This window comes from Nipponia nippon, unplaced genomic scaffold (assembly GCF_047370975.1).
Source record: "Nipponia nippon isolate SJK-2023a ecotype South Korea unplaced genomic scaffold, ASM4737097v1 scaffold_4, whole genome shotgun sequence".
Taxonomy (NCBI): domain Eukaryota; kingdom Metazoa; phylum Chordata; class Aves; order Pelecaniformes; family Threskiornithidae; genus Nipponia; species Nipponia nippon.
In genome coordinates this window covers 83,861,321-83,885,867 of record NW_028262358.1, presented here as the reverse complement: position 1 = coordinate 83,885,867, position 24,547 = coordinate 83,861,321, and the positions used below count along the sequence as shown (strand labels likewise).

The 24,547-nt window shown below is 37.9% G+C and overlaps 1 protein-coding gene across 7 annotated transcripts in view; it reads right to left on the bottom strand.

The window, feature by feature from the left end:
* Window positions 1-24,547, bottom strand: part of EPHA7 (EPH receptor A7) — a 173,505-nt gene that overhangs the window by 113,677 nt on the left and 35,281 nt on the right. For all 7 annotated transcript variants that reach the window (XR_015708039.1, XM_087773831.1, XM_009475571.2 and 4 more), the window contains exons 4-5: window positions 2,214-2,369; window positions 1,014-1,349 (exon numbers count right to left, since the gene is read on the bottom strand). Coding sequence is in view for 6 of the 7 variants with exons in the window: in XM_087773831.1 (XP_087629957.1) it covers window positions 1,014-1,349; window positions 2,214-2,369 (492 nt within the window). In the remaining variant the exon portion in view is untranslated. The remainder of the gene's footprint in view (window positions 1-1,013; window positions 1,350-2,213; window positions 2,370-24,547) is intronic.

The window sequence follows — 24,547 nt, the reverse complement described above, 5'->3', positions numbered from 1 at the left end:
CCCCTGTACGATGAGTTTGTCCTCAGTTCAAAGCATTATTGTAGAGGATCATTTCTACTGCACTAAAAAACAATAGCTTGATCACAGTCATTAAAATTTCCTCCAAGACGTAAGCATGAAGTATCCTTTAAAACATTGATTAGCTGTTCTTACAGTAAGCATCAGTTATTCACTTCATATTTTCTTTTAAGGCATTTTTTCAGAAGCCAGATCTTGCAATTAATGTTCAGTTTAAGATCTTTTGTTCAGTGTATAAAAGGTTAGTTTTACTATCCCCTCTTAATGCCCACAGTGCACTATTGTAGATTCAGAGGCCTATAATTTTTATCAACAAGTAACTCGTCATTTCAGAAACTTAAATCAGAGAATTCTTTTTTTTCACTCAGCATGCAGACTACTAAAGCCCTTTTTTCCCCTGGGGTGATATGCTGGTTTGATTTTATTTTTCCTGACATTTCACCTGTCAGATTATGATAAGCAGAAGAAACAAAGAATAATCATCACTTTCTCACTGAATCTCATAATCAAATATCTGGAAATATAAGATAAATTAGAAACATTATCCTGAGGGAAAACATGAACACTGAAAACACCATCAGATATCCAGATCATCTTCCAGTGACCTAGGACTCCCATACGGGTTTAAAAGATTCAGAAAGGAAGCCTGCACAGGACTGTCACATCTACTTTTTTTTTCTTCAAATACTAAGGAACAACCTATAATGACGTAATAAGAAAAAAAAAGTTGCAGAGTTAAGAAAATCTATTTAATAATAAAGCAGTATGTCTTCTTTAAGTCCTTCATGAATGCTTTCTGAAAGCAATCCTGAGGCCAAGAAACAGGACAGGTTATCATGAAATAGTATAAGCTCAAATTAACTAGTTGGCATGGTGAAAAGATTAATGAGCCAGAACACACCAAACATGCTCTTGATTTACTGCATCTGTAGTTTGCATGTTCCCAATTTCTCTCAGTCTCACAGTGTTGAGATTCATAAGTGATGAAAACTTACCTGCTTGACCAGTGGTAATACTGACAGCTGCAAAAAGCCTCTGGGAACGACTCAAGTCAGAAACCCCATTCACAGCTTCAACTTCAAACGTGTAGTTAGCATGAGCTAGCAGGTCCATGACAGTGACATAGTTATCTACTAATCCAGTTTGCTGGGGCATATATCCAATGTTACTCCCACAGGGAACACATTCACCCTGCTCCCAGCTGCATCTCTTGCACAAAATGCGGTAGGTCACATCATTTCTTCCCCCGTTGTCAGCAGGAGGACTCCACTCCAAACTCACGGTAGTCTGGTTGATATTGAAAATGAGGTTCTGTGGTGCAGATGGAGGTCCTATGTAACACACAAAAAAGTCCAGGGTAATTGCGCAGAACCACGGTGGGACATGTAGCTAGCGTTTTAATTACTGAGACAGAAAACAGTTGAAGCATTTTTCTTCACATAAACATTTAATTATTTTTACTACAAGCTGCATAAAAGCTTCCTTGAACTCACTTGGCAGGAGCTTTATTTATTTTCCATTAAGGCATCAGAATAACAATTGTCTGTATATTTACTGCAACTGACTTTAGCCATTTCTCTTCTGAGCAATTAAAAGGATTGGTTAATGTACCTTAAAGGTTGTCTTTTATAGTTTTCCCAAGTATGGGATTTGTTCTTCTCTTCTAAACATATTGCACCAACTGCATCTGGTCCTTTGTTATCAGCTCTGATACGATTTACAGAGATATTTGTTGCTGCTTTGGATTTAGGAGACTTCCACTATTTGAGCCACCAATCTGTGTACGTTAGTTAGAAGGTTAAGCCAGATCCAATTACAGTTAAATCAAAGCTCAGATCTGCACAGGTTACTTTTCATTTTTCATGTTACTCATTTTGGTATTATATCACATAAAGCACATTGTCTACAACAATTTTACAGCCATGGGAAAACTATGCCTGTATTCTATCTATTACAGTGAGTTACACACCCAACATGCAACGTTTTCCAATGTTATATCAAGCAAACATGAAAATTATATTTATGCTGATTCTATATTCACTGTCAACTTTTTTCCCCTCTGCCTTTCAATTTCATTTACTGTTATGAATGTACTTTTCAAATACAGGCAAAGCCAACCAAAACTACTAGCTACAAGTGGCTGCATCTGGTTGGTTAAGCAAAGTCTTTTACAATTAAATTCATGACTGACTCACTTGTGCATGCGACATATGGTGGATCAGAAGGTGCTCTATAATAGCTATCTTCACAATCGCATCTTGAAGATCCTTCCTTGTCAGAGAAGCTGTGAGTAGGGCAGCGGGAGCACTGCAGATCTTGTGAGGAGGATTTGTAGAACCCACGGCCACAAGCTAAAGCAGAACAAAACAAATTAAGGTTTAGATTTGCATGGACCATTCTGATCTTTTTCCTGTCTCTGACACATGAGGTACCCATTCCTGTAAAGGTCTAAACTATCCATTGTGTTATGTTGGCACAAGCCAAAAGAAATCACAATTTATTTTTCTTCAGTTGATGCTGTTAATGATTTTGTGGCATTTTTATGAATTCAAGCATACACTACAAATACCTCAGCAGTTGGCAGCACAATATTTTAACACAAAGGACCACAGAAATATAACAAGCATCTGTTTTTCACCAAAGGAGAGTACAATAAAGGCGTGAAACAGCTGGATGCCTGCAATAGGCCTAAACAAGGGGAAAACAGTCTGGAGAAGCTCTGCTCTAAGGCCGCTGAAGTGTTTTTGGTATCTGAAATAGTTGGTTTGGAATTAATGGAGCAAAGGCTACTCTTCCCTGATCTGAGAAACCCAGAGAAGCTGTAACCCACTGGTGAACCCTCATCCCAAGGAAAGAATGAGGCGTGAACACTAGTTGGACAGATGACACTGGTAGGAACAAGCAAAAAGAGGAGGAGGGCAGACAGCGTAAGCTGCACAATTGGTTTTTCCAGTTTCACAGAGAGAGACAATTAGGCTGAAATGAATTTACTAAAACTTTCAAGGGAAAGTTAAAAGGTAGATAGTTGGAAATATGTATATAAAATCATTTCATACTTTGGTTTGCCTGCTGTGAACCAATGGAAGTAAAAAATGTGCTGTATTCCAAAACTGATGCTTAGAAATACTTTTATCAGCTATTCCACAGTTCCCAAAGCAGAAACACCCATAAAACACATCTATAATGACTCTTACAAGCAGAGAACTGCAACCTAGACATCCAGCTTAAAAATGGATAAACTATGATTGCTGTAGGGAACGAGGAAGAAGGAAGTGGAGATCACTAAAACTGGAAACAGATTAAGACTCCGTTTCAGCACTGAGGTTATGGGCAAACTTACAAACAGTGTCAATATGAAAAACAGAACACAAAAGTCCTCCAGAACTTTCTAATAAAGCAGAGGCTTTTTTAACCACATTATTTTATTCTTTTTTTTCCAACCCTAACACAGTCTAACCTTCTTAAGCCATCACCTGTATGCAAAGAAAAGGGACAGCGGGTGTAACTTAGTATTCGGTATCAAAATATTAAAGCTAGTTAAATAGTCATTCTGAATTCAGAGAGAGATAATTTACTTTGGTTATATTCATATTTGCTTGGATATTTTCTCAGAACAGAAATGCAAAGTATCCAAAGACACTGATATTTGGAACAGTTATTTCGATTGTCTGGTACTGCACTGATGGAAAGACCATAAAAACAATGAGCTTTATCTAAATCTCACTGAAGTCAATGAGGAGCGTCTTTGACTTTAATAGCCTTTGGACTGGACTCACAGTGTAGCTACAGCGACATGACTCTTATTAATCTGATGAATTTTATGCAACTGAGAGAAAAAAAAATGGTGGTAATACTCAAGATAACAGTAGATCAAAGTTGATGAATTAGGCAAATCAACAGTGGGTCATACCAGCATAAAATGATAGGAAATTCTGGCCCTCTGTTACTCTCTATCAATATACTAACTTTCTCAAGAAAAATATGCCTAAATGACAGAAATCGCCATAACACTTAGAGTTTGTCATGCTGAAAAAAAAAAACACTAGTGGATGGAAGCTAAATTACCTGGCAGAGAAAATTAGCATGCAAAGCATGTATCCTTTGACTTTGAGAAAGGGGCACGAGTTTGCATTAGAAGAAAATCTAGCCCTGCTTTTAAAACATGCTATAGTTTGATTCTACCACAGTAGCTGTTATATGTTATTTAGAAGAGAAGACAGAAAGAATTTTGGAGAAACACTTTGGATAAACATGACCCGTGAATTAACAGTTGTGGCAAATTTAACTCAGAATTATCCTTTTACACATTCATTCAAGATTGTTTCAGAATTTCCTGACCAAAGACAAAGAGCACAAAAGCTGAACTGATTTGTATGTGCGTACCTTAAGACATATATTTAAACTTCTGTCTGCTCTTTCAGTACTTGCAATTGAAATGTAGTTAAAATTACCAAATAACAGTTTCCTGCCTTTCTTAAATAGTCTTGTTCCTCTCATACCGAGCAAAACACTGGACAAATACACCGGGTCTTCCAGCACGCAGCCTTCTGCAAAGCAAAGAGTAACTTAGAAGGCAAAGATCCCTACTGTGTTTCCAGTCTGTCCTTCTCAGCAGGGAACATTATGAAGCAAAGACGTAGAGGGTAAAATAGAGATTTCAGACAGAAATAACAAAACGTAAACAGGAAATTCTTTTTCATTTTTTTTCTGATGACTTGATCAAGACATTTATATGCTTCGTCACTTACTATTTAAAGTAAGTGTGCATTTCTTATTAGAATTCAAAGGATCTGAATGTCTGTGACTAGTTTACATGACTGAAAGCCATTTATTCTCCCGCACAGCATACCACAGGCAGCAGGTTCAGGCACTTGTACAATGCTACAATTCCATTAACTTTTTTTCCAATAAGAGGCTTGTGACGACATTTAATAACCATCCCTTCAATTTATACACCCCATAAATATAAGGGGCAGAATATTCCAGCATTTAAATTTTTAACAGTATGAAAAGAGTGCTTTTAAAAAGGATTTTTAAAAACTTTATGGTTCTTTAGAAAGGAGGGTATGCAGGGGTACACATCATAATTAAAAGTACTCATTGGAGGAATACAACTAAATTATTTTCCCATTTTTCTTCATAAATTTAAATTTGTCACAAATATTTGTTTGTCCAGCCTAGCAGTGGAATACTTCTATTGCTCAGAAATTGGGGAACTATGAATCTTTATCTGTTTTTAACATATATCATTGTCCTTGCCAAGAAACTTAAAACTGAAAACTCTAGCAAGACAGGGTATTGCATGGACCACTTATGAGGGTGTGATAACTTGAGAAAGAACCATGCAAAAATACTTTTTTGACTCCTTTTTTCCCCCCTTTTGGTCCTATCTTGCCAAATTGCCATAGTGAATTTTTTTATATTACAAGTAATTTAAATACATTGTTTTGTTCTACACTATTTTAAATCCACCTGTTTTGATCTAATTTAGTTCTTTATGTAATATTTTTAAGATCACAGGGACAGGTGGTATAAAATCCCTACTGCCACTACCTCCATAAGCAACATTAAAAAATGCTAATTGTAAAAAAAACCCCAAACATTAGCCAAACATTACTCGAGCTCTGTATATGCAAATCTAAAGGTGATAAATACAGGTACTGTTCCACAAAAGTATCTCATGATAAAGCTTGAGGCAACTCAAATTGCATTTGATCACATCCATTTTAATATTTCAATTCATTAATGCAGGAGAGCACTCAGCAGCAGCACTTCTTGCCTATAAAGGGAGCCTGTATTGTAAGTCAAGGTACAGAACTCAAGCAATGGGAGATATGCAGGAGGGTATAACTGGCGAGGCAGGACTCCGATGTTGTAGCCATAATCCTTATTGTTGATCTGAGCAAAATGTGAATGCATTTGATCTCCCTCAAGCAAGTTAAGAACCAGGAGTACTTTTGCTACTGAAGGGCTTCTTGGGTACTGGAAAAGATGGGGGGGTGGGGCAGAAAGGGAAGAAAGCCAGCACAAAATAAATCTACTTCCATTCACTGTGGTGTGTCATTTACAGCTGCTAATCTAATAGAACAGCTCTTCCCAGATGAAGATCCCATTTTGTTCAAACAGCTGCTCCAAAGTCTTATACGTTCCAGAAAAAGGTTTCAAACCAAGAGCAGTCAACTTTGCTGACAGCACAAAGACACAGAACAACACCTACCAGCCTAACCTAAACCAGTCTTCAAATAACACAAAAATTAGTTACTAATTCTTTCCCCACATAGTACAAAATCAACAAATATAGAAGAAAGCTATGCTTCAGCCAAGGCACAATCCTTTGCTTTCATATCTTAGCCTCTGTTAGGGACTGATGACCAGTGATCCCCCAGGGCTACCCAGCACCTTGGATTTATTTACTTGTCTGCGATAGCCATGGCTGCTCCTCAGAGAAAATCTTCCCACCATCTCTGCGAAGCAAAGAGGTTTCTCTTGTTGGGAAGCTGGCAGAGTTCCACTGTGAAATACAAAGACAATGTGAACAGCCCTTGGATGAGAGAGCCTCCTTACGCGGTGGAGCTGTGGTTTGAAACTGAGCAGGGCATTGTCGTTTCATATTTAAACTTCTTTGACTGGAAGCCCTAGATAAAGAGGTACACTACTCGGTCTGTATACAATGACGGATCCTGCTGAAGATGACACTAGCAGTCTTTCTTGGCTTGGACTAAGTTGCTTTTTTTTTGTACATCCAGTAGCACTCAGCCATAACAAGGACGTATCGTAACAGTAGGGTCTGGTACACGGCTGGGCAAGGCTGCAGCATCAGTGCATGGTACTTGCTCGAATACACATTTAGCATATGCCACTGCAGTCAGTGCAATTGCAAACATTTTGAGCCAGTGTGTTTGGTATCGTTTAAGGGACTATACAAATACTGTAAATAATGGAATATTGCAAAGCCACAAGTAAATACTGAGGAATTAACACACACTACTAAGAATTACGATACCACATCTGTGGCACGACAAGGCATTAGCTGTTGTAACTAGGGGTGATGACTGCAGCTTATGTAGAAAAATAGCAGCTTCTCTGCTGTGAGCTCATCACATGCCTTAGTGGCCTGGTAGAGATCAAATAATGTATATTTTTCTTTTCATATTTATAAAAAAATTCCAAGAAACTCTGGAAGGGGGGATGAAGGCAGATGTAGAGAGCAGCAAACATCAGTCTGGAGTCCCACTTGTGGGACAGGAAAAAGGAAAAAAGGGACGTGTTAAGTACTGTTCATTTTCATGTAACCTTTTCACTATAAACACCATGGAGATTCATTTTGCTTCTAGGAGAGCTAGGAAACTTAAACTGGGAGGAATGATGGAAATATGATAAGGGCTGTGAGTGACATGTGTAACAACCAATGTTTATATAACCAGAGGAGAAAGAGTAAAGAGGCGTAGGACAGTGACATATTAATCAAGAAAATTATTTGCTACTACAATAATACAAACAAATTAAAAAAAAAGATATCTCCATTTGTAGAAGTGCAAGGCTTCCAGGTGTCATATCAGCTTAAGAGACTGAAAGGACACACAGTTGTTTTAGCATGCTAGGCACTTGATTGAACATGGCTTTTGATGATAATTCTTGAGTTTATATGAAAATAATGGAACATAATGAGTTGCAAGGAGGTGACTGCACTAATTGCTCTTTGATCCCATTATAAAAAGTAGACTGGCACAAGGGGAGAAAAATAAAGATGAAATACTGTGCTAGCAGAGCAAGAGAGCTTATCTGTTTATTCTGGTTTGCTCACCATTCCCTGAGTTTGCCACCATGAGTAAGTTTTAGTGCCATACATGCCATACTTTCATGCACACAGAAGATGAAACTAACATTTAAAAACCAATACTTTTTCAAATTCAGTGTCCAAGGATGTCAAAGGACTAATCACAGAGTTTCAACAACAGCATATTACTTAGGAACTTGGGGTAACAACCTGGTTCCACTGAGAACCACGGCAAAATGACTGCCCACCTTGGGAGAGCTCAGGTTTTCTCCTTGGTTCCTCCCTCCTCTTCACATGAATAAAGTAAGTTGACTATATATTAAAGTGTTGATATGCATTGTATTTTTTCCTACAGGCAGTGGCTAGAATTTATTTTATATCTGTGTGGACATAAGCCTCTATTCTTGTGATTTGTTTTGCGTTATCTTAACTCCCTACCTTTCTACCCTCCCCAAGCCTGCAAACATTAAAGACAATTCAGCTAACCCCCTTTTCACAGAAATTATGTATACACAAGGACTTTGTGCAGATGTTTCCTGGATAAAGTTATGCAGCTGCAAAGACTTTATTAATTATAAAATGCAAAATGGATTGTTCTGTAATTGAAACTCTCTGGGGCTCTGATACATTTGAAAATTAACATACATATATGTATGGTCAGGACATAGATGGATGCTGTTAGATTATTTATTACACATGGATATTTTAGCTAATGCAGAAAAAAGGCTGGTCTTTCTCCACTGGAGCTTTCAAATATTTGCTTCATATTGAAGTTCATGGTTCCATCACTCAGGACTGAAAGCACAGCTTGCAGAAACAGTACTCCCACTGCTAGTGTTGCTGACCTCATCTACGATGGACAGGTCCAGAATCTTTATTTTAATCCTATTGACAGTGCCTCAGTGGGAGTAATTATAACAGTCGGCCACAAATCCAGACCTCCTGTCACTGATATATTAGGGTTTTTCACAACGAAAATGAGCAGCAGACAAGGAGGATGAAAACAACATGGGGTAGTGATTATAGCAAGATTTGTCAACCCCCTTCCGTATTAATCTGCTACAAACATATGACAATTTGGCATGGGAGACACCAGAAATACAAAATGTTTAATCTTCCACAGTATCAAAAATAAAATTTTGAAAAAAATTTGGGGGGCGTTGTTCTCTTACAAGATACTTGGCTGGAAGATCACAGCATTAGCCACCGGCACTTTTTAGCCAATGTATCTGAAGAGTTTAGATAAACTGAAAGCAGACCATTATAAAATAATTCCCAAATGTGGATTTCAATGTGAAATATTAGACATAAGAAATCCAGTAACAAAAGGAGACTTTATAACCTCTGATCCTCTTTTCCAATAATTTGTGTATGTTCAAGTCATGATTATGTTTGAAACTGTAAATTACTTTTATAGTGAGAGATGGCATCTGTTATGCCTTCTCTGGCACCTAATATATATTGCTTTATAAGGAGCTTAGACTGTAGTATTTTATTTGTCTAACTACTATGCAATGATAAATGTCTAGCTGAAAAAGATGTTTATTTTAGCTTGATTTTTAAACTGCAATAGCATCTAAAGATTATTCATGTTTCAGCCAATGAATTATGTTGTATGGTTTAACCAGAATAAACTCGAGACTCTTAATGGTGCCTCAGCTATAGTGTGAATGACATATCTAAATAGGGCTGTCCCATGGCTGCATACCATCATCCACCAAATGTTTGCTGTTGCCTGTCAGGAATCTCTCAGACCTCATATTCATTTCCAAAGCCTAATATGTCCTCGTTGTCCAAAGCCCTGCTAATGTCTTTTGAGAGATGTTCACATACTGCTGTTCACACAAATAGAGATCCAGAAATAGAATGCTTGCTAAGTAATAGTAACTTATTCTGATTTTTCCACCGAATGAAGTGAAACCTTTCCCTCTCTACAAATCTGCTGAAAAAAACCACTGAGTATGTCATCATGTGTGCCTTTTTAACTTATCTACTTGCAAAGAAACATGGGCACAAAGAAATACTCTGGTGTTTTCCTGGCTAATTTATACACAAGGACAAGGTAATCAGGTTGAAGAATGTATCCCACAAATCAAAGAATACCCAATGTCACTATAGTGTCACAGCAAAATTACTTTGAATCTAATGATTTTGAATATGTACATAAAAGACTACATTTAAATGGCAATTAAAGAAACTAGCATAGTCTGAGCAGATTTAATTAACAGTGTGTATTGAGGCTATGACATAATGTTTCTCTACATTTTCAGAGTTTGCAAGGACTTGGGCATGTGCCTTTCATTAACTTTCTTGGGAACCACAAATATAAAGCTACCATGAAAATTTGGGGAAAATTAACATGTGAGAGATACAATGACACAAAAAGGCAGACAGATGCAACTCTATTACTAAACAGAGTTCAAAAGTTAAAGGTGGGTTAGAGAAATGAAAGGAGAAAAGATATTCTGGCTTTCCTGTTCATTCTTTTCTTTTTTTTCTTTTTCTCCTTTTCTTCCACCATGCCCTTCCCTCAAGATTAGGTTTACAAGGGGCTTGAGAGGGCTTCTGCACAGAGTTGAGTGACAGCTTGACTGATTAGCCAGATTGGGAGCAAACATTCCACACTTTGCAGGACATGGTGTAGGTTCATCACAAAAAAAATGAATCCATGCCTGAAGTTTTGTCAGCAGTAGAAATTTCACCTGTCTTCCTCAGAAGGTTCTCAACCAGTCAGAGAATTAGTGGAAAAATGCACTTGATTTGCTCATAGCTTCTGCATCTTTGGGTTTTGGTTTTTCCTCTTTTACTGACTTCGTAATATTTAATTATGAACTTTTTTACTAAAAATCTGTTAAAACTACAGTGACTTAGAATGCAGCAAATCTAAGACCACCAACTAACGTATGTTACGGAAGTTATGATGTTCTGATAGGAAAGTTGTATGATTATCTAACTGAGCAGAATAATACATCCCTTTTAGATGCATCAGCAGACAACAGACATTGCTGCAATGAAAAGAAATTGGCTATGCAAACTACAGTGTAAGTAGTACTTTTTTTCTAAACAGATGTATGAAAAATTTGTGCTAAATTTGTCACATTCCTGTATTAAAGTCTTCGTCTGACTTTTTTTTTTTTTCTTAACTTGTACAAAATTCAACTCTAACACCCATAAGAAAAGAAAAGAAAATACTGGTGCTGAAATTAATACAATAGATTGTTTTCATGAGCTTTTTCTTCAACTTTTTTCTTCCCTATTTTTCAGGCGTAGCTCAAACAACGAAGCACCAAAAAATTCCTTATAGTCTACAACGTAGCTAGCTTGCCTTATACAGTGTTTCCACTTAAATAATAAAATGAGCTTACTGAGTTCAGTAGGGATTTTGACAGTAGCAATGCTATGACTCAACTCCTCTGACATCATACAGGTTCTGTATGGCCATACCTTGTCTGTCCATACACAAATGAACCCTTTGAGGTGTTGAATGCACATTCGGGCTTTGTGATTGCCAACATGTCTTAGGGAAGGTTTCCTGTTGTTTTCTACAGAGAACAAAATACATCAAAAAAGCTCCAAGCAGTAAGGAAAACGGGGGGGGGGGGGGGGGGGGGGGGGAGCGTATTTTGGGTTTGCTAGTTTTCTAAATAAAAATACAGTAAAATCTGATCATTGATAAATCATTTGGAAAATATAAAAATAATTTGAAAAAATATCTTTGAATTTAAAGCCAATGAGATTCCCATGGTCTTCTTACCCGACCTTCCAAAGTAGCAAAGGCCTTTGGATTTAATGAAAAAAACCTTTAACCTCAAATATTGTGTTCAGTTTTGGACCTCTCACTACAAGAAAGACATTGAGGTGCTGGACCATGCCCAAAGAAGGGCAATGAAGCTGGTGAAGGGTCTAGAGCACAAGTCTTATGACGAGAGGCTGAGGGAACTGAGGTTGTTTAGTCTGGAGAAAAGAAGACTCAGGGGAGACCTTATTGCTCTCTACAACTACCTGAAAGGAGGTTGTAGCAAGGTGGGGGTCAGTCTCTTCTCCCAAGTAGCAACTGATAGGACAAGAGGAAATGGCCTCAAGCTGTGCCAGAAGAGGTTTAGATTGGATATTAGGAGAAACTTCTTCACTGAAAGGGTAGTCAGGCACTGGACCAGGCTGCCCAGGGAAGTGGTGGAGTCCCCATCCCTGGAGGTATTTAAAAGACATGGAGATGCGGCATTTAGGGACATGGTTTAGTGGTGGACTTGGCAGTGTTAGGCTTATGGTTGGACTCAATGATCTTAAGGGTCTTTTCCAACCTAAATGGTTCTATGATTCTATGATACTAAAGGTAAAAGTGTACAGTGGAATCTGAAAGTATGGTTATTAGGTAGGACCTGTTATTTTTTCCTCTTTTACTGATTTTTTAAGCAACTCCATTATTTTAGAATCTTTTAGCCTCATTACCTCAAAGAAAAAAAACCAAAAAAGACAGTCTCACTCTATATAGCAACCTCACTACACAGCAATGCTGCAATACAACTACGAGATGACAACCTTTTATACGGAGCAGTGGATGCATCCCCTGGCATGAGCATCGCTAATGCCTATTAAGCCCTCCAAAGACTCTCATCTCCCTTGCCAAATGAACAGTCATAGTCTTGCCAGTTTGGCTGTCAAAGTCCTCTGATCAAGAAGTCACTGTGTTTTTCACCAAACCCCACAAAAGCAGTTTCCAAATATCTGCAAAACCCCTCTCACTCCCTGGCTGCCCCTTTTCTCCCTTGCTGGGAGCAACACCAATAAACTTCCAGGAGAAGAAACATGAACTAGTGAAGGGAAGACTAGTAATAGCTTTTCTGGCAGAATTGCTTCTAAATTATCATGAGACGGAGAGTGGAAATAGGGGTAAATTTTGGTCTGTCATAGACACATCAGTCAGATCTGACAGCCAAAGAGATCTAGGTATGCAGAGACTGAAGTTTCCAACTTGCTTCTCATCCTTCAGAGCTGTTCCTCAACAGACAAGTCCTGCCACTGTGGGGGACAGACGGCTTACATTGCCCCAGGAAGAGCAGATGCCTGCAGCTAGGCACTTCTCAGGCTGCCTACAGACTGGATCTGCCCATCTGAGACTTTCCAGGAGAGTCCGTACGTTGACCTGCCTGCCTGACCCCAACCATGACCAAGCATGGGGGCCAGCTGGAGGATACCAGGCCAAGTTTTCCTTCCCAGGAAGACATGAAGTTCACCCTTGTCTCTAAAAGCCTGGACACAGCCAGTCTGGTTTTGCTCAAAGGCTCAACACTGATGTCCAAAATACAATGTAGATGCACCTATGTTGTCAAAGGAGTTCCCCAACAGCAATATACTTCTGCAAGACATAAAAAATACTTTATTATACAGGCACGATCATGCACATGTCACTAAAGCCTTATTTACAAAACCTTCTGATGTACTACTATAAAACTAACTTTATGCTGTTAGTTTTATTGGTTCCTCAATCCAGTTCACTCTACAGCCACTAAATGTCTGTGAAGGCACAGTACAGGAGCAGGGGGCTGAGAAATGGTGGATCCACTTCTTTCAGCAGCAATGCTTAATTGATGCATTAATAAAATGTAAAGTTAGTGAAAATATAACCTGAGTAGCTTCTTGTACTTCTGCAAAGAAAACAGTACTAGGTTTACTCATTCTATCTTTATGCCATAGATTCCCTCTTCACACAGATGACTCCCTCCTGATGCCCCAAAATCCTGCCTTACAACCGTCCAGATAGATACAAATATAATGGGACAGTTTCCTATGAAGGCCTTAGATAATTTGAAATCCTCTCATGAAATCATTTTGTCCCCTGTGAAATAACAGAGGTCTTTTGGTGGGGTCTTAGGTCATATGGTTCAAGGATAAAGTTCTCTGTAAAGGAAGTGATGCAAATAGATCTGTTGCTACAGACTTCTTGAAGCTTTGAGAGAATCAACCTGATGTGGATGTTTAATTTAATTTAACTGTAATGGTGCTTAATAATTGGCTGGCAAGAAATAAATCTGGAGGGCTTACTCATAAAATAGAACAGAAGCAGGCATCTCTATAAGCTTTCCAATTGAAATGAAATTACAATAACTTAATAACACATTTTTGTTTCCTTTGGATAATGACCTACCATTACCATTCCAGGCCTCAATCCAGGAGAAATTTTTTCAGAGGTTTCTGTAACACATTCCTCAAGACCATCATTATACAGCAGGCAAATCCATCCAAACAAAAGACTAGCTTCTAAGAATCCGCGAGAGAAATGACTCCACTTCTGCACAATGGTGCTACAAAATCTAAAAATAACTTTTGTTGCATATCCTGGTCTCAGATACTACTACGTTTAATGTTGATTGTCCTACTTACTCAGAAAAATATGCTTGTGCCTATCAATCCATTGCAGTGCTTTTGGAGGAACTTTAATGCAAAAAAACAACTGTTCTCCAGAGTTGCATTTGTCTTGGAATGGGAAGAAATAGACATACTTCCAGGAAGGAAACAACAAATACACTCTAATTTCTTTAAGAAGGGATTCCCTTCCAGGTTCACTGAAGCCAGTAAAAATTTTATCAGTGTGTAGACTGGAAATTTAAACTGTCTGCATAAGTATTTAACTATAATCTTTCAAAATAAAAATGGATTTAACCTCTTTATCTAAAGATTAGAGTATCAGTTTATTAAGAGATTACAAACACACAGCTCCCCTTTAATGAAAAAATAAAAATAAAAATATAAAGGAAAAGCATTACCATCGTAATTCACTGATATGAAACTGAACTGGAATAAAACATGAAGAAACTTTTTCTGGGTTTGCTTCAGCAAGTCTGTGGTAAGAAAAACATTGCTAACTCTGACAGATTTATCTGCTACAAGTTTTTATGAGAAAACTTCCCAGATTCACACAATGCTTTAATTCCAAATAGTACGGCATGAGTTGTGATACTGTGAAATGAAGTTGTCTTTACTAATTGCATACTCTGAGCAGAAGTGTGTCTTATAGCAGAGCGTGTATCAAATCTGCCTGGCTGATTCTTATGATTTGGAAATGTCACTTTCTACTAAGCACAGAGAAAATAGGGAGGGGCAATAAAGCCGCTCAAAGATAGCAGCCATCCAAAAAGATAAAGAACATGCTGAGGAAAAGCAGACAACAGATTGCAGAGACAGAACAATCACAGATGGAGGCCAGGTGGGTGGGTCAAACAATTTTTTTTGAAAAGGTTTATTTTCATATTTAAACAGTACCCCGTTGTGTACATGTTCAGCAAAGAACTGATAAGAAAATGGATTTGTAAGTGCGTTTGAACAAACAACATGTCTTATAGTCAAGAGGGGCTTAGTTGTATATAATTAAGGGATAACGTGCATGGTTGAAGAGTGTATGATACAACAAGCATTTTCTGCTAGTGATTAAATGCCACTGCAAAACAAAGGAGCTAGATGCTCGAGGAAGGTTTATGGAGCCAGCATGGAGTAATCTTAAAACATGAACTTTCTTTTTGTTAGAGAAGACAAGAGGCTATTCATCAAACCATACAAAAGATTTTTTTCACTGAAAATGCTGTGAACCTCCACACTGCTTCTGCCACCTAATCAAGCTCTTTAACTAAGATTATCATACTTTCTGTTTCAGTGTACACCACTATTACGTTTAATCTTTTAAACCCCTTAAGAGAACAGCTCTGTGCACATACAGTGCCAGGTTCCCTGGAACTGTGTGCAATCATAGTTCTTTGCAAATTTCCCAAAACTTAGTGGCATTACTCAGCTGAGCAACTACAGCCCTGAGGGCTTGATCCAAACCCACTGAAGTAATGAGTGTGTTGGACAATGGATGACCTGAATCATGCAATAAAGACAAGGCAAATGAGGAAGATCAAAGGTGCACCTAAACCACTGGCTTGTTTCTGGCCATGACCTATGCCAGATGCTTACAAAAGAAAAGAGCAAGCAGGGCAGAGATAGAGGGGACTTGTATCCAACAACCAGCTGCTATCAATCATGAGCTATCAACCATCTCCATCTCTTTGTTTAATATCCCCTGACAAACTTTTCTTTCCTGAATTTATCAAATTATTTTCATAAACTACCAGAGTTCATCCAAGTGACTATTTACCTGAATGTTACAGCATGTTTTATTTCTTATAAAAAAGTATACATAGTGCATGTTTCCACACAATTCCTTACATAGCTGTAGCTAGTACAGATACAGCCACACCAACACTGAATCTGTGTAATGCTGACAGTAATGCCACAGCAGCAAACAACACTGTGTGGCTTTCAAAGCCCAAGAAACCAAGTAAATAGCATGTTCCAAACACTGACCATTACAGGGGCTATGCACAGGTGTTACTGACTACATAGCCAGCTCAGGTATGTCATAGCAGAGACTCCAGTATAGACACATGAACAATCTCCATTGCATCTCACCAGCTGTCAGGTATGTTTCCAAGAATGCCGATATTCCAATGCATTTACAAAACTTTTAACGATTTGGGAACTTACAATTCCTATTTGTGTTTTTTTATTATTATTATTTGTATCTTGGGTTTCAACTTTTTAAAACTGAAAGGGAACAGAAAGAATGCTGCTATAGCATGAATGCATCCACATTAGCACTTTTGTTTGGATCCAGAGTGCAATTCTGAAGTGATTTCCCAGTAATCTCTCTTTATCATGTTTTGGTTCACATCAGAGTAACCTCAGAACACATCAACTGGTTTGCTTTCAGAGGAAAAAAAAAAACAGAAGATGTGCTCCAAGAGTGAAACTCATGCACTCCAACCACAATTGGATCAGACTAGAGCTATCCCAAATAAATCCCCCAGAAATTTATTCAGTGTTACCATCAAGTCCTCAGGACTAACTGCTTTGCTTTACAGATTCACTCCTATTGCTCCATGAGCCTTGCTAGTGACACCATCATGAGGGGAAAACATGAATTCTTTATTTGAGGGAGCTTTAATTGTTAGCTTTGATTGACAAATCAGTACATAAATTATCTAACAGACGTAGAACTGACTCAGCATCCTAATTGTGAATAATTTGTAACTCAAATGATTTTTTTTCTGTGCAAGTAATTCTTCAAACAGCTCTGTGCAGCTTATTAGAAAGACAAATTTAGAGATGTTGTTTCCTCAGTGCTCAAGAAGTTGCACAATTCTTTGAAAAAGAGCAAAATACTGAAAGAGGAACAATGAAGGAAGCAAGTTGTTACAGTCACAAACAAAAAAAGAAAACAGAAAAAAAAAGAAAAACAAAGAAAATAAAACCTGGTTTACAGAAGTGGGGGAAGAAAAAGCAAATTTATATAAAGTTCAATAACAGGCAACTGGGCCCAGTTTATCCTCACATAAACTGTATGCAGGTACCAGAAGAAATACTGTCCATATTAGGGAAGTGCCCTCACAGCCTATGACAGAATTCAGTTTTCTACTTAGGGTGGAATTTAAGGCTTTCAATTAGGCAACTCTATTCAAAAATCATTCATTCATTCTCAAAAGAATGGACTGCCAAGGAAGAAATAAAACATATCTCAAGAAGGTGTGAAAGTCATGGCAATGGCCCAGGGGACAGCAGATATCGTCACGGTTAGAAAGCATTCCCTGATATCTACCTGGCCTCTAACACATTTCTGTCTTCAGTTCTGCTACATCACCCAAAAGCATACTGGTCCTCTAGTACCACTGTACTTCTTCCCCATTCTTGCAATTTTCTGCGTTAAATATTAACTTTTTTTTCTGAATGATAAAAACACAAATATAACTAAACTTTAATTGAAGTTAATCTTATAAGAAAAGCAAAGATGGAAAAAATTCAGAGAGTAGAGTGGCTGTGGAGGTCCACCAGGAGTCAAGGAACAGAGCTGAGCAAAGGGAAATAAAACAGGCATGCAGTCCTCACTCGGGGCTCAGTTCCTCCCCTTCTCTTCCCAACTTCTTCTAATTGCTCAGCCAGATGAATTTCCATTACACAACCCAGCTCCTTATCACAAGCAAGCACACTAGTCCGACAGACCTACTGATCTCAAATGGGTCTCCACTGAGACAGCGACAGGAAAGCTACACAAAGGAAAAAGGCTGGCCAACTCTGACACTGGATTTAAATAGATTGGGACCTGGGTGTCCTGAGTCTGCCTTGAGGACTTCAGCAGGAAAAAAGGGGCTGTTGGGAGGGAAACATCAACAGAAACTGCAGCAATGTGATACAGAGCAGGAATATTTTTAGAGAAGTCGTCCAAATTAATCCCTTGATCTCCACTGCCTAGCTGACAACAGGCCACAGATTAAATATTCAGGATGTGATTTCTCCCAAGATTACAACACCTAAATTTCAGTGTCAATATGTTAGCACTTACATGTGTAATGAGTAGCTAAGTTCTCATTGGAGTCTATAGAGATGCAGGGCTCAATTCTGAGCTGCCTAAACACAATTGCCTAGTCCAGTCTGAGAAAGACTATCCTGCCAGGTCCCCAGCTAACTGTCCAAAAGAGTATAGGTCTTCTATGACTCCTGTATCACATCTGCCAGCCCACACAAATGTCTTGCATACTATACACCACCTCAAACAAGACCAGACAAAGAATGTTTATGAACCCAAACCCAGCCTCCTGCAAATGGTCAGTGGAATGGCTTTCCAGGAGAGCTTCAAAATAAATCCTGCTCTCAGTTACTTGTCCTGGTGTGCCAACTTATAAAGCATCCAGTCATAAGAATTACCAGTAATCCTCAAATGGCACCCAACTGCATAGCCTCATAAAATATCTCCCGTTTTCATATGCAAGCAGTTTATCTAGCATCCTATGATAGGTGGGTAGTGTTGAGAAATGAGAACAGTAGATTATCCACAATTCTCTATCAGATCTGCCTCTATCAAGTACCAAATAGATCCATACACATAGCGTTGTAGAGCTTTTTATAGCTTGTCACACAAAGTCTCAGTGACTGAACTGAAATGAGTAATGCATGCCTACATGGAATGAGATATCAAGCTGAGGCTGGCATATCTGAGCCTTAGAGTAGCGAACGGGTATACTGTAACTAGTTATCTAAATTAAAAATAAAATAGTGGTGAAGTTAAGTTGTTTATGATAATGTTAGGCTATTATGACATTTATGTGGAAGATGATGAAAAGTAATTTGGTATGAATGCAAATGTTAGCTGGCAATTTACTGCATTACAGCAGCAGTATAGATAGAACACACATTTGAAGAATCTTAATTCTACACAAGCAACATGAGTGTGTCTATGTTTGTGGGCATGTGTGTACACACATGCACGCTTCACGAGCATTCATATTTCAATGATATAACCCTTTGTACTGGCCTATTTTGCATCCAAAAACAAAAGCAAAGAGTTTGGGTGAAGGCAAGAACAAGTAAATATTCTCAGTTACTAGTGACCGTGGAAAGCTGAGTTATTAAAGACTTTATCAAGTACACATTGATTCTTAAAAGAAGAAAAAAACCCTCTATTTGTCTTTCTATATCTCATCTTTGTTCAAACTTTGGAACAAACTAACATATGACATCACTGAACCAGCAGATGCAAAGATATCAACAAGCATTAATTATGGACTCTTCTGGGGGATCTGGGAATCCTTAATTAACATTCTAAGTCCCACACTACAAAGCGTGCCAACGCCTTTGCCCAGCCACTAATTCTCATGTTGAATTAATAAGGTACTTTTATGCATTTTTGTGCCCTTTTGGCTTCCTTGTCTTATAGGGCCCATAAGTGGTCGAAACTATTCTGCATTTAACCTGAAGGTTTTAAGATATTTGATAATTACTGATAACTTTGCCAAAATAAAACAAAATGCTGTCCAGAGCAAGGAATTCTAAGATGTAAAAGGAACACAAAGCTCACTGGAATCTTCCTCAAGTGCAGGGAGAGGTTTTCAGTATGTGTACCCACATATTTGACGTCAGTGTCACACAGGGTGACTTTATTGTACATATTTGCAAGAATGAGCCCAAGTGTATATCATCACTGCAGGCACACTGGTTTTCAACCAATAAGGTTCCCAACAAGTACCTCTGGATGGCCTTAAACCAATATATCCTTTCATCTGTCCTCTGCTCTTAGGTGTTTCCAGTACTACCAGAGGTTTCAAACAGCCCGTACTTAGTGCTGGATTTTCACTCATTCTCCTTCAGTCCTGAACATAGCACGCATTGTGGATTAGCAATCAAAAAAACTGTTTCATCAAAGTCTGAAAATGGGAGCTAGTGGAAAAAGAAATGGAATTTAATGTGAAAATAGGTAATGCTAGAGTTGCTGTACTGATTGCTTTTTTCTTTTTTTTTTCTTTTTTTTTAATACTGAATTCACTTACAGCCTCTGCTTTTTATTTGCAGTGAAGCTGCTATAAAATTTTCTGTCAGCCGTAGCTGGTCTGAAGAATTAAGGGCTACTGCTGTACAATTTAGAAATACAGATTCTTGACCTTTTCCATGATGATGTTTCTACAACATCCTTTGGCAGCAAAGCCCATAGTCTAATCGATCGTATAGTAATTGTCCTAAAACTTAATATAAATTGTTCCTGACAGTGCTTAAGCATATAGCACTTTTATTTGCATCCACTGACATACGAAAATAAAATACTGCTTTTCTCTTGTAACACTCTGTAATAGGTTGGCAGACTTAAGATTTTGTGTAGAAATAAGAATTCGTGTGTTCTGTCCTGCTTAAAAAGAAATGAAACAAAATGACCCCCAAAAAACCCCCAAAATCTCACAACCTTAAGAATGAAGACAACAAATGCCAAGTCATGCTGGTAGATGAGTAGATCCCACCAATATAAAAAAGTGAAGCACCTCTTTCAGATGAGAAAATCAGAAAAGAACAGGGGACAAAGAAAAACCTCAGACAGACTCAGAATGCAAGATTAGGTAGGGTTTATGTGGTTTTACTAGTAAATCAAATCCAGTAACACAAAACTTGAGGGAGGGATTGACTTTTGGTATTATCTCAGTCTATATTGTTCAGCTAAAGATTCGACAGTATATAGTCCATTTACATTCAGCTCTTTGCATATGTAGCAAAATTTATGTCACCTACTCAAGTTTTATACCAGTTCTGTTAAACTTTGAAGATTGATTGCACTGCTGTTCTCACGAAGGTCAAACAGGTGATGCAAACTTCTGCTGCTTTTAGTTCCTAAATTTCTGGAGAGTTACCTTAATTCTGTGGTTTTCAGGTTTACTTTATTAAGGCTGTAGCCATGCTTAATACTTCAGTGGGATGGGAAAAGGCAATTTTTCTGCATAAAAGAATAATATAACATTCGCAACACATACATCTGTGTTATCTCCTTAGTTTTCTCTTTGCATTAAAACCACAGTAATTTTCTTTATTCTCCATTTCTTTAAATAAAATTATTTTACATTTTCAATTAACTTGGGTAAATTTTCCATTTAAGTACCTATTCCTTGAAAGAAGATGACCACAGTAACTCATCATCATGATAATTCATCATATTTCTTCTAGTTTCTCATTTTTATATCAGAGAATCTGTATACTGTTCTTCTAGGCTTTCCAGCATCTTACTGCCTCATCTTCTTCAGCCTGGCTTCCTGGCACTGAGTACACCAAACCCGTCTGCCAATTTCAAATTACTATTCCCTCACTAGGGAGCATAAAATACTTTTTCACTGGATCTGTCTTCATCATAGGCCTTTACTCTGAAGTGACTGAGTTGACAACAATATATGTACAATGTCCTTATGTCACATCATGAAAAGTGTTTAAAAAGAGAAGTTTAGTTGTCCTTCTCATACGTTGTTCCAGATGGCTGCATATGTTTGAATATGAGCAAAACTCAAAATACTGGCTTTTCTTCAAAATTAATTTATTCAAATGTCTATAAGCCTAATGTCCATTTTTTTATCCTTCTCTTTGTGATGATAACCATCAAACTGGAGGTAGATTTCCTAGGAAGAGCTGCAAAAAGGTGGATATCCTACTCTGTTTCAATTTTCATTAGTCATGATGAGGTATGGTGCAGCTTGAAAATTTAGTTTTTATGGCCTCTGTTCTGTTCTAAGAAGAGGTATAAAGAAGAAGTGGACCAAATCCACACCTGATTTTATTTCATTTTGAGATTTCATTCTACTACTCTGTTAACTACAATAGGTATTTGGCCAGGTTTGCAGGCTAAGCAGTCTTCTTCATAGAAGAAAATTATTTAGAAGTAGCATGGCTCAGTAGCAAGGGTACTAAGTCGAAATTTGTATTTGGGATCCATTCCCCACATTGGCACCTAACAGCTTTGTGATCATGGCCAACTCACTTGATTTCTCTTCTTTTCTCTATCTTCTCTGGTTAAATAATGAACAATAGGAGCAAAGGGGGATACATTACCATTCAGTGTACAGACAGTAGCACCTCAGAATCAACTGATTCCTCTTCTTGAGTCTGGTTGAAACACGTAGGCATTAAAACACTAAACAGAAACAACAACCTTCAGTAAAATCTGTGCAATTTCAGAAGAATTTAAACTGCTCAAAGGAAAATATCACTAGGATAGAGAATATTTTCTAACAAACAGACAGAATTAAATGGAAGAACTGACTCTTTTCTCTACACCTCCACGAAAACAAGCATGAAATGATAAAGTGGAAAAGAGCCTTGCTGTCAGCCATAGGACATACCTAACAGACAGGCACATTGAAGATAAACGCTTTATTCTTGCATCTTTTTTCTAGTGGATTTCAGGAGAGGGTTGTAGAGGTAAGAGGGTAGATAGACAAGGGGCTCTTATTGATTTCGTGTGCTATACTTGCTCTTGCTACTTATTAAGAACTGTGAAAATTGCCCATAGCTATCTTTTTCCATGTTTTTTCTGTCTGCAATACTGTCGCTCCTGTCTTTGTTCATGTCCTGGAAAAGCAGTTCCTCCAAGGACCACTGCTACAACAGCAGCAGACACCCAAGTCATATAAATGAAGATGGTAAGAGAAGTGCAAACACTTCGCAATATTCAAAATTCTCCTATTAATCAACACCACTGTCACTTAAAGAGGTGAAGACCTTCAACCCACAATACCTATCGTTAAGACCATCCAAAAGCACATGATGGCAAGAGAGATCCCATAGAATCAGGCTGTAAAAGACTGCCTTGGTTCTACTGTGGGTCTTTTTTTCAACCAGAGTAAGACTCATCACAACTTTCCTTTAAGAATTTGCAATGGTGTCAACAACATCGGGAGTAGAGACAGCAGCTTTCCAAGCATCTGTCGTGTCAGTGCTAGGGCCATCAGCATAAACAGATTGTGCTAGAGACAGCTGTCCCATGTGAATCAGTAAGACACAGCCAATTCTCTCCATTCTGCACTGATCACTGATGAAAAGGGTTTTCTTTGAATTGAAGGATAGATGTTATAAGTTCCTTGTATGTACCAAAAAACCTTAGCATGTGTTATGCCTTACTTTCCCTGAATTTCTCCTGATAAATGCACACTCCAATCTGATAAATATTCCCTGAGGAACACCATGCATTCTGCCTGTCCAGACACACAGGGAAAAAAAATAAATAAATTTAAAAAATCAACCTATGGATGACTAAATATTGATGAATATGGTGTGAATTCTGAAGCAGTTTCTCCCCTCCTCTGTCTTCCACTTTCTAATTTACAGAGTCTGCAGTATTTAGAGTCACAATGTCAACCAAAGTCAGAAGAAATAGAATTCTAGAAAGCATTACAACCATCATTAGTGCTCTCTATCCCAACTACTTATCAGACACATATAAATCCTGATGCCTATGTGACTCACTATGATGAAATTAAATGAGAGCAAACAGAGCAAATGCATGTCTACTGCTTTTATCTCTAACCTAGTCAGTCATCAATATATTTGAGCTACAGCAATATATGCTGTAATATTTCAGAATATTGTTATCGTTTTATTAAACCAAATATCTTTAGTATTTACTCCTTGTATACCTCCATAGTTTCCTAACAGATAACCCCTCTCCAGCTCTGACTGGATGTTACAACATTTCATACAACAGCCTCACATGCTCCCTTCTCTAAAAAAAAAATATATATAATTTCTTTTCAAATATATATTTAATTTATGCCTAATATGGTGCAAGGAAAACTAAAATCAGCATGCACAAAGACAAGGAAGTAGAGCAGTTAGAGTCAATAAGAATGTTAAGGCCTCTGTTCATAACTGCATGTATTGTAAAAGCACAGAAGCTGTATGTTCACACCAAATCAATCCTCCATTTACCCTCAGACATTTTAATCTCTTTCCTTAAAAGGACAGGTGCTGATAAAGATTTGAAACAGAGACTGAATTAAGAAAATGACAGGAAAAAAGAATCCCTGCTGCTACAAAACAGCACTCTCTCCGGGACTGCATTTCTTGAATATTCTCCTTCAAGGAGAGAAGCATATCATTTTTTATATTTAGCCAGGAAAGGTGACAGACTGAAATCAGATATGCTAAAACCAAGGCAGGTAGTGTGAAATCTAAGGAAGTACAAAATTGAGAACTTAAAAAGAAGAAAGGGGTTAAAATACTTTTTCATCTTTAGAAAATCAGCACATTATTCCAACTGAGCTAACATGCTCAACTGTACTGCAGGATTACAAGGAAGCTGAAGACAAAGGTTTCATTCACAAGTCTACGCTTTTACAAGAGATAACCTCCTGCACAGATGTAAAGTCAAGTCACATCTGATTAAGTTCACTTCTCCCGTGACAGTGGACAACACTTTTGGAA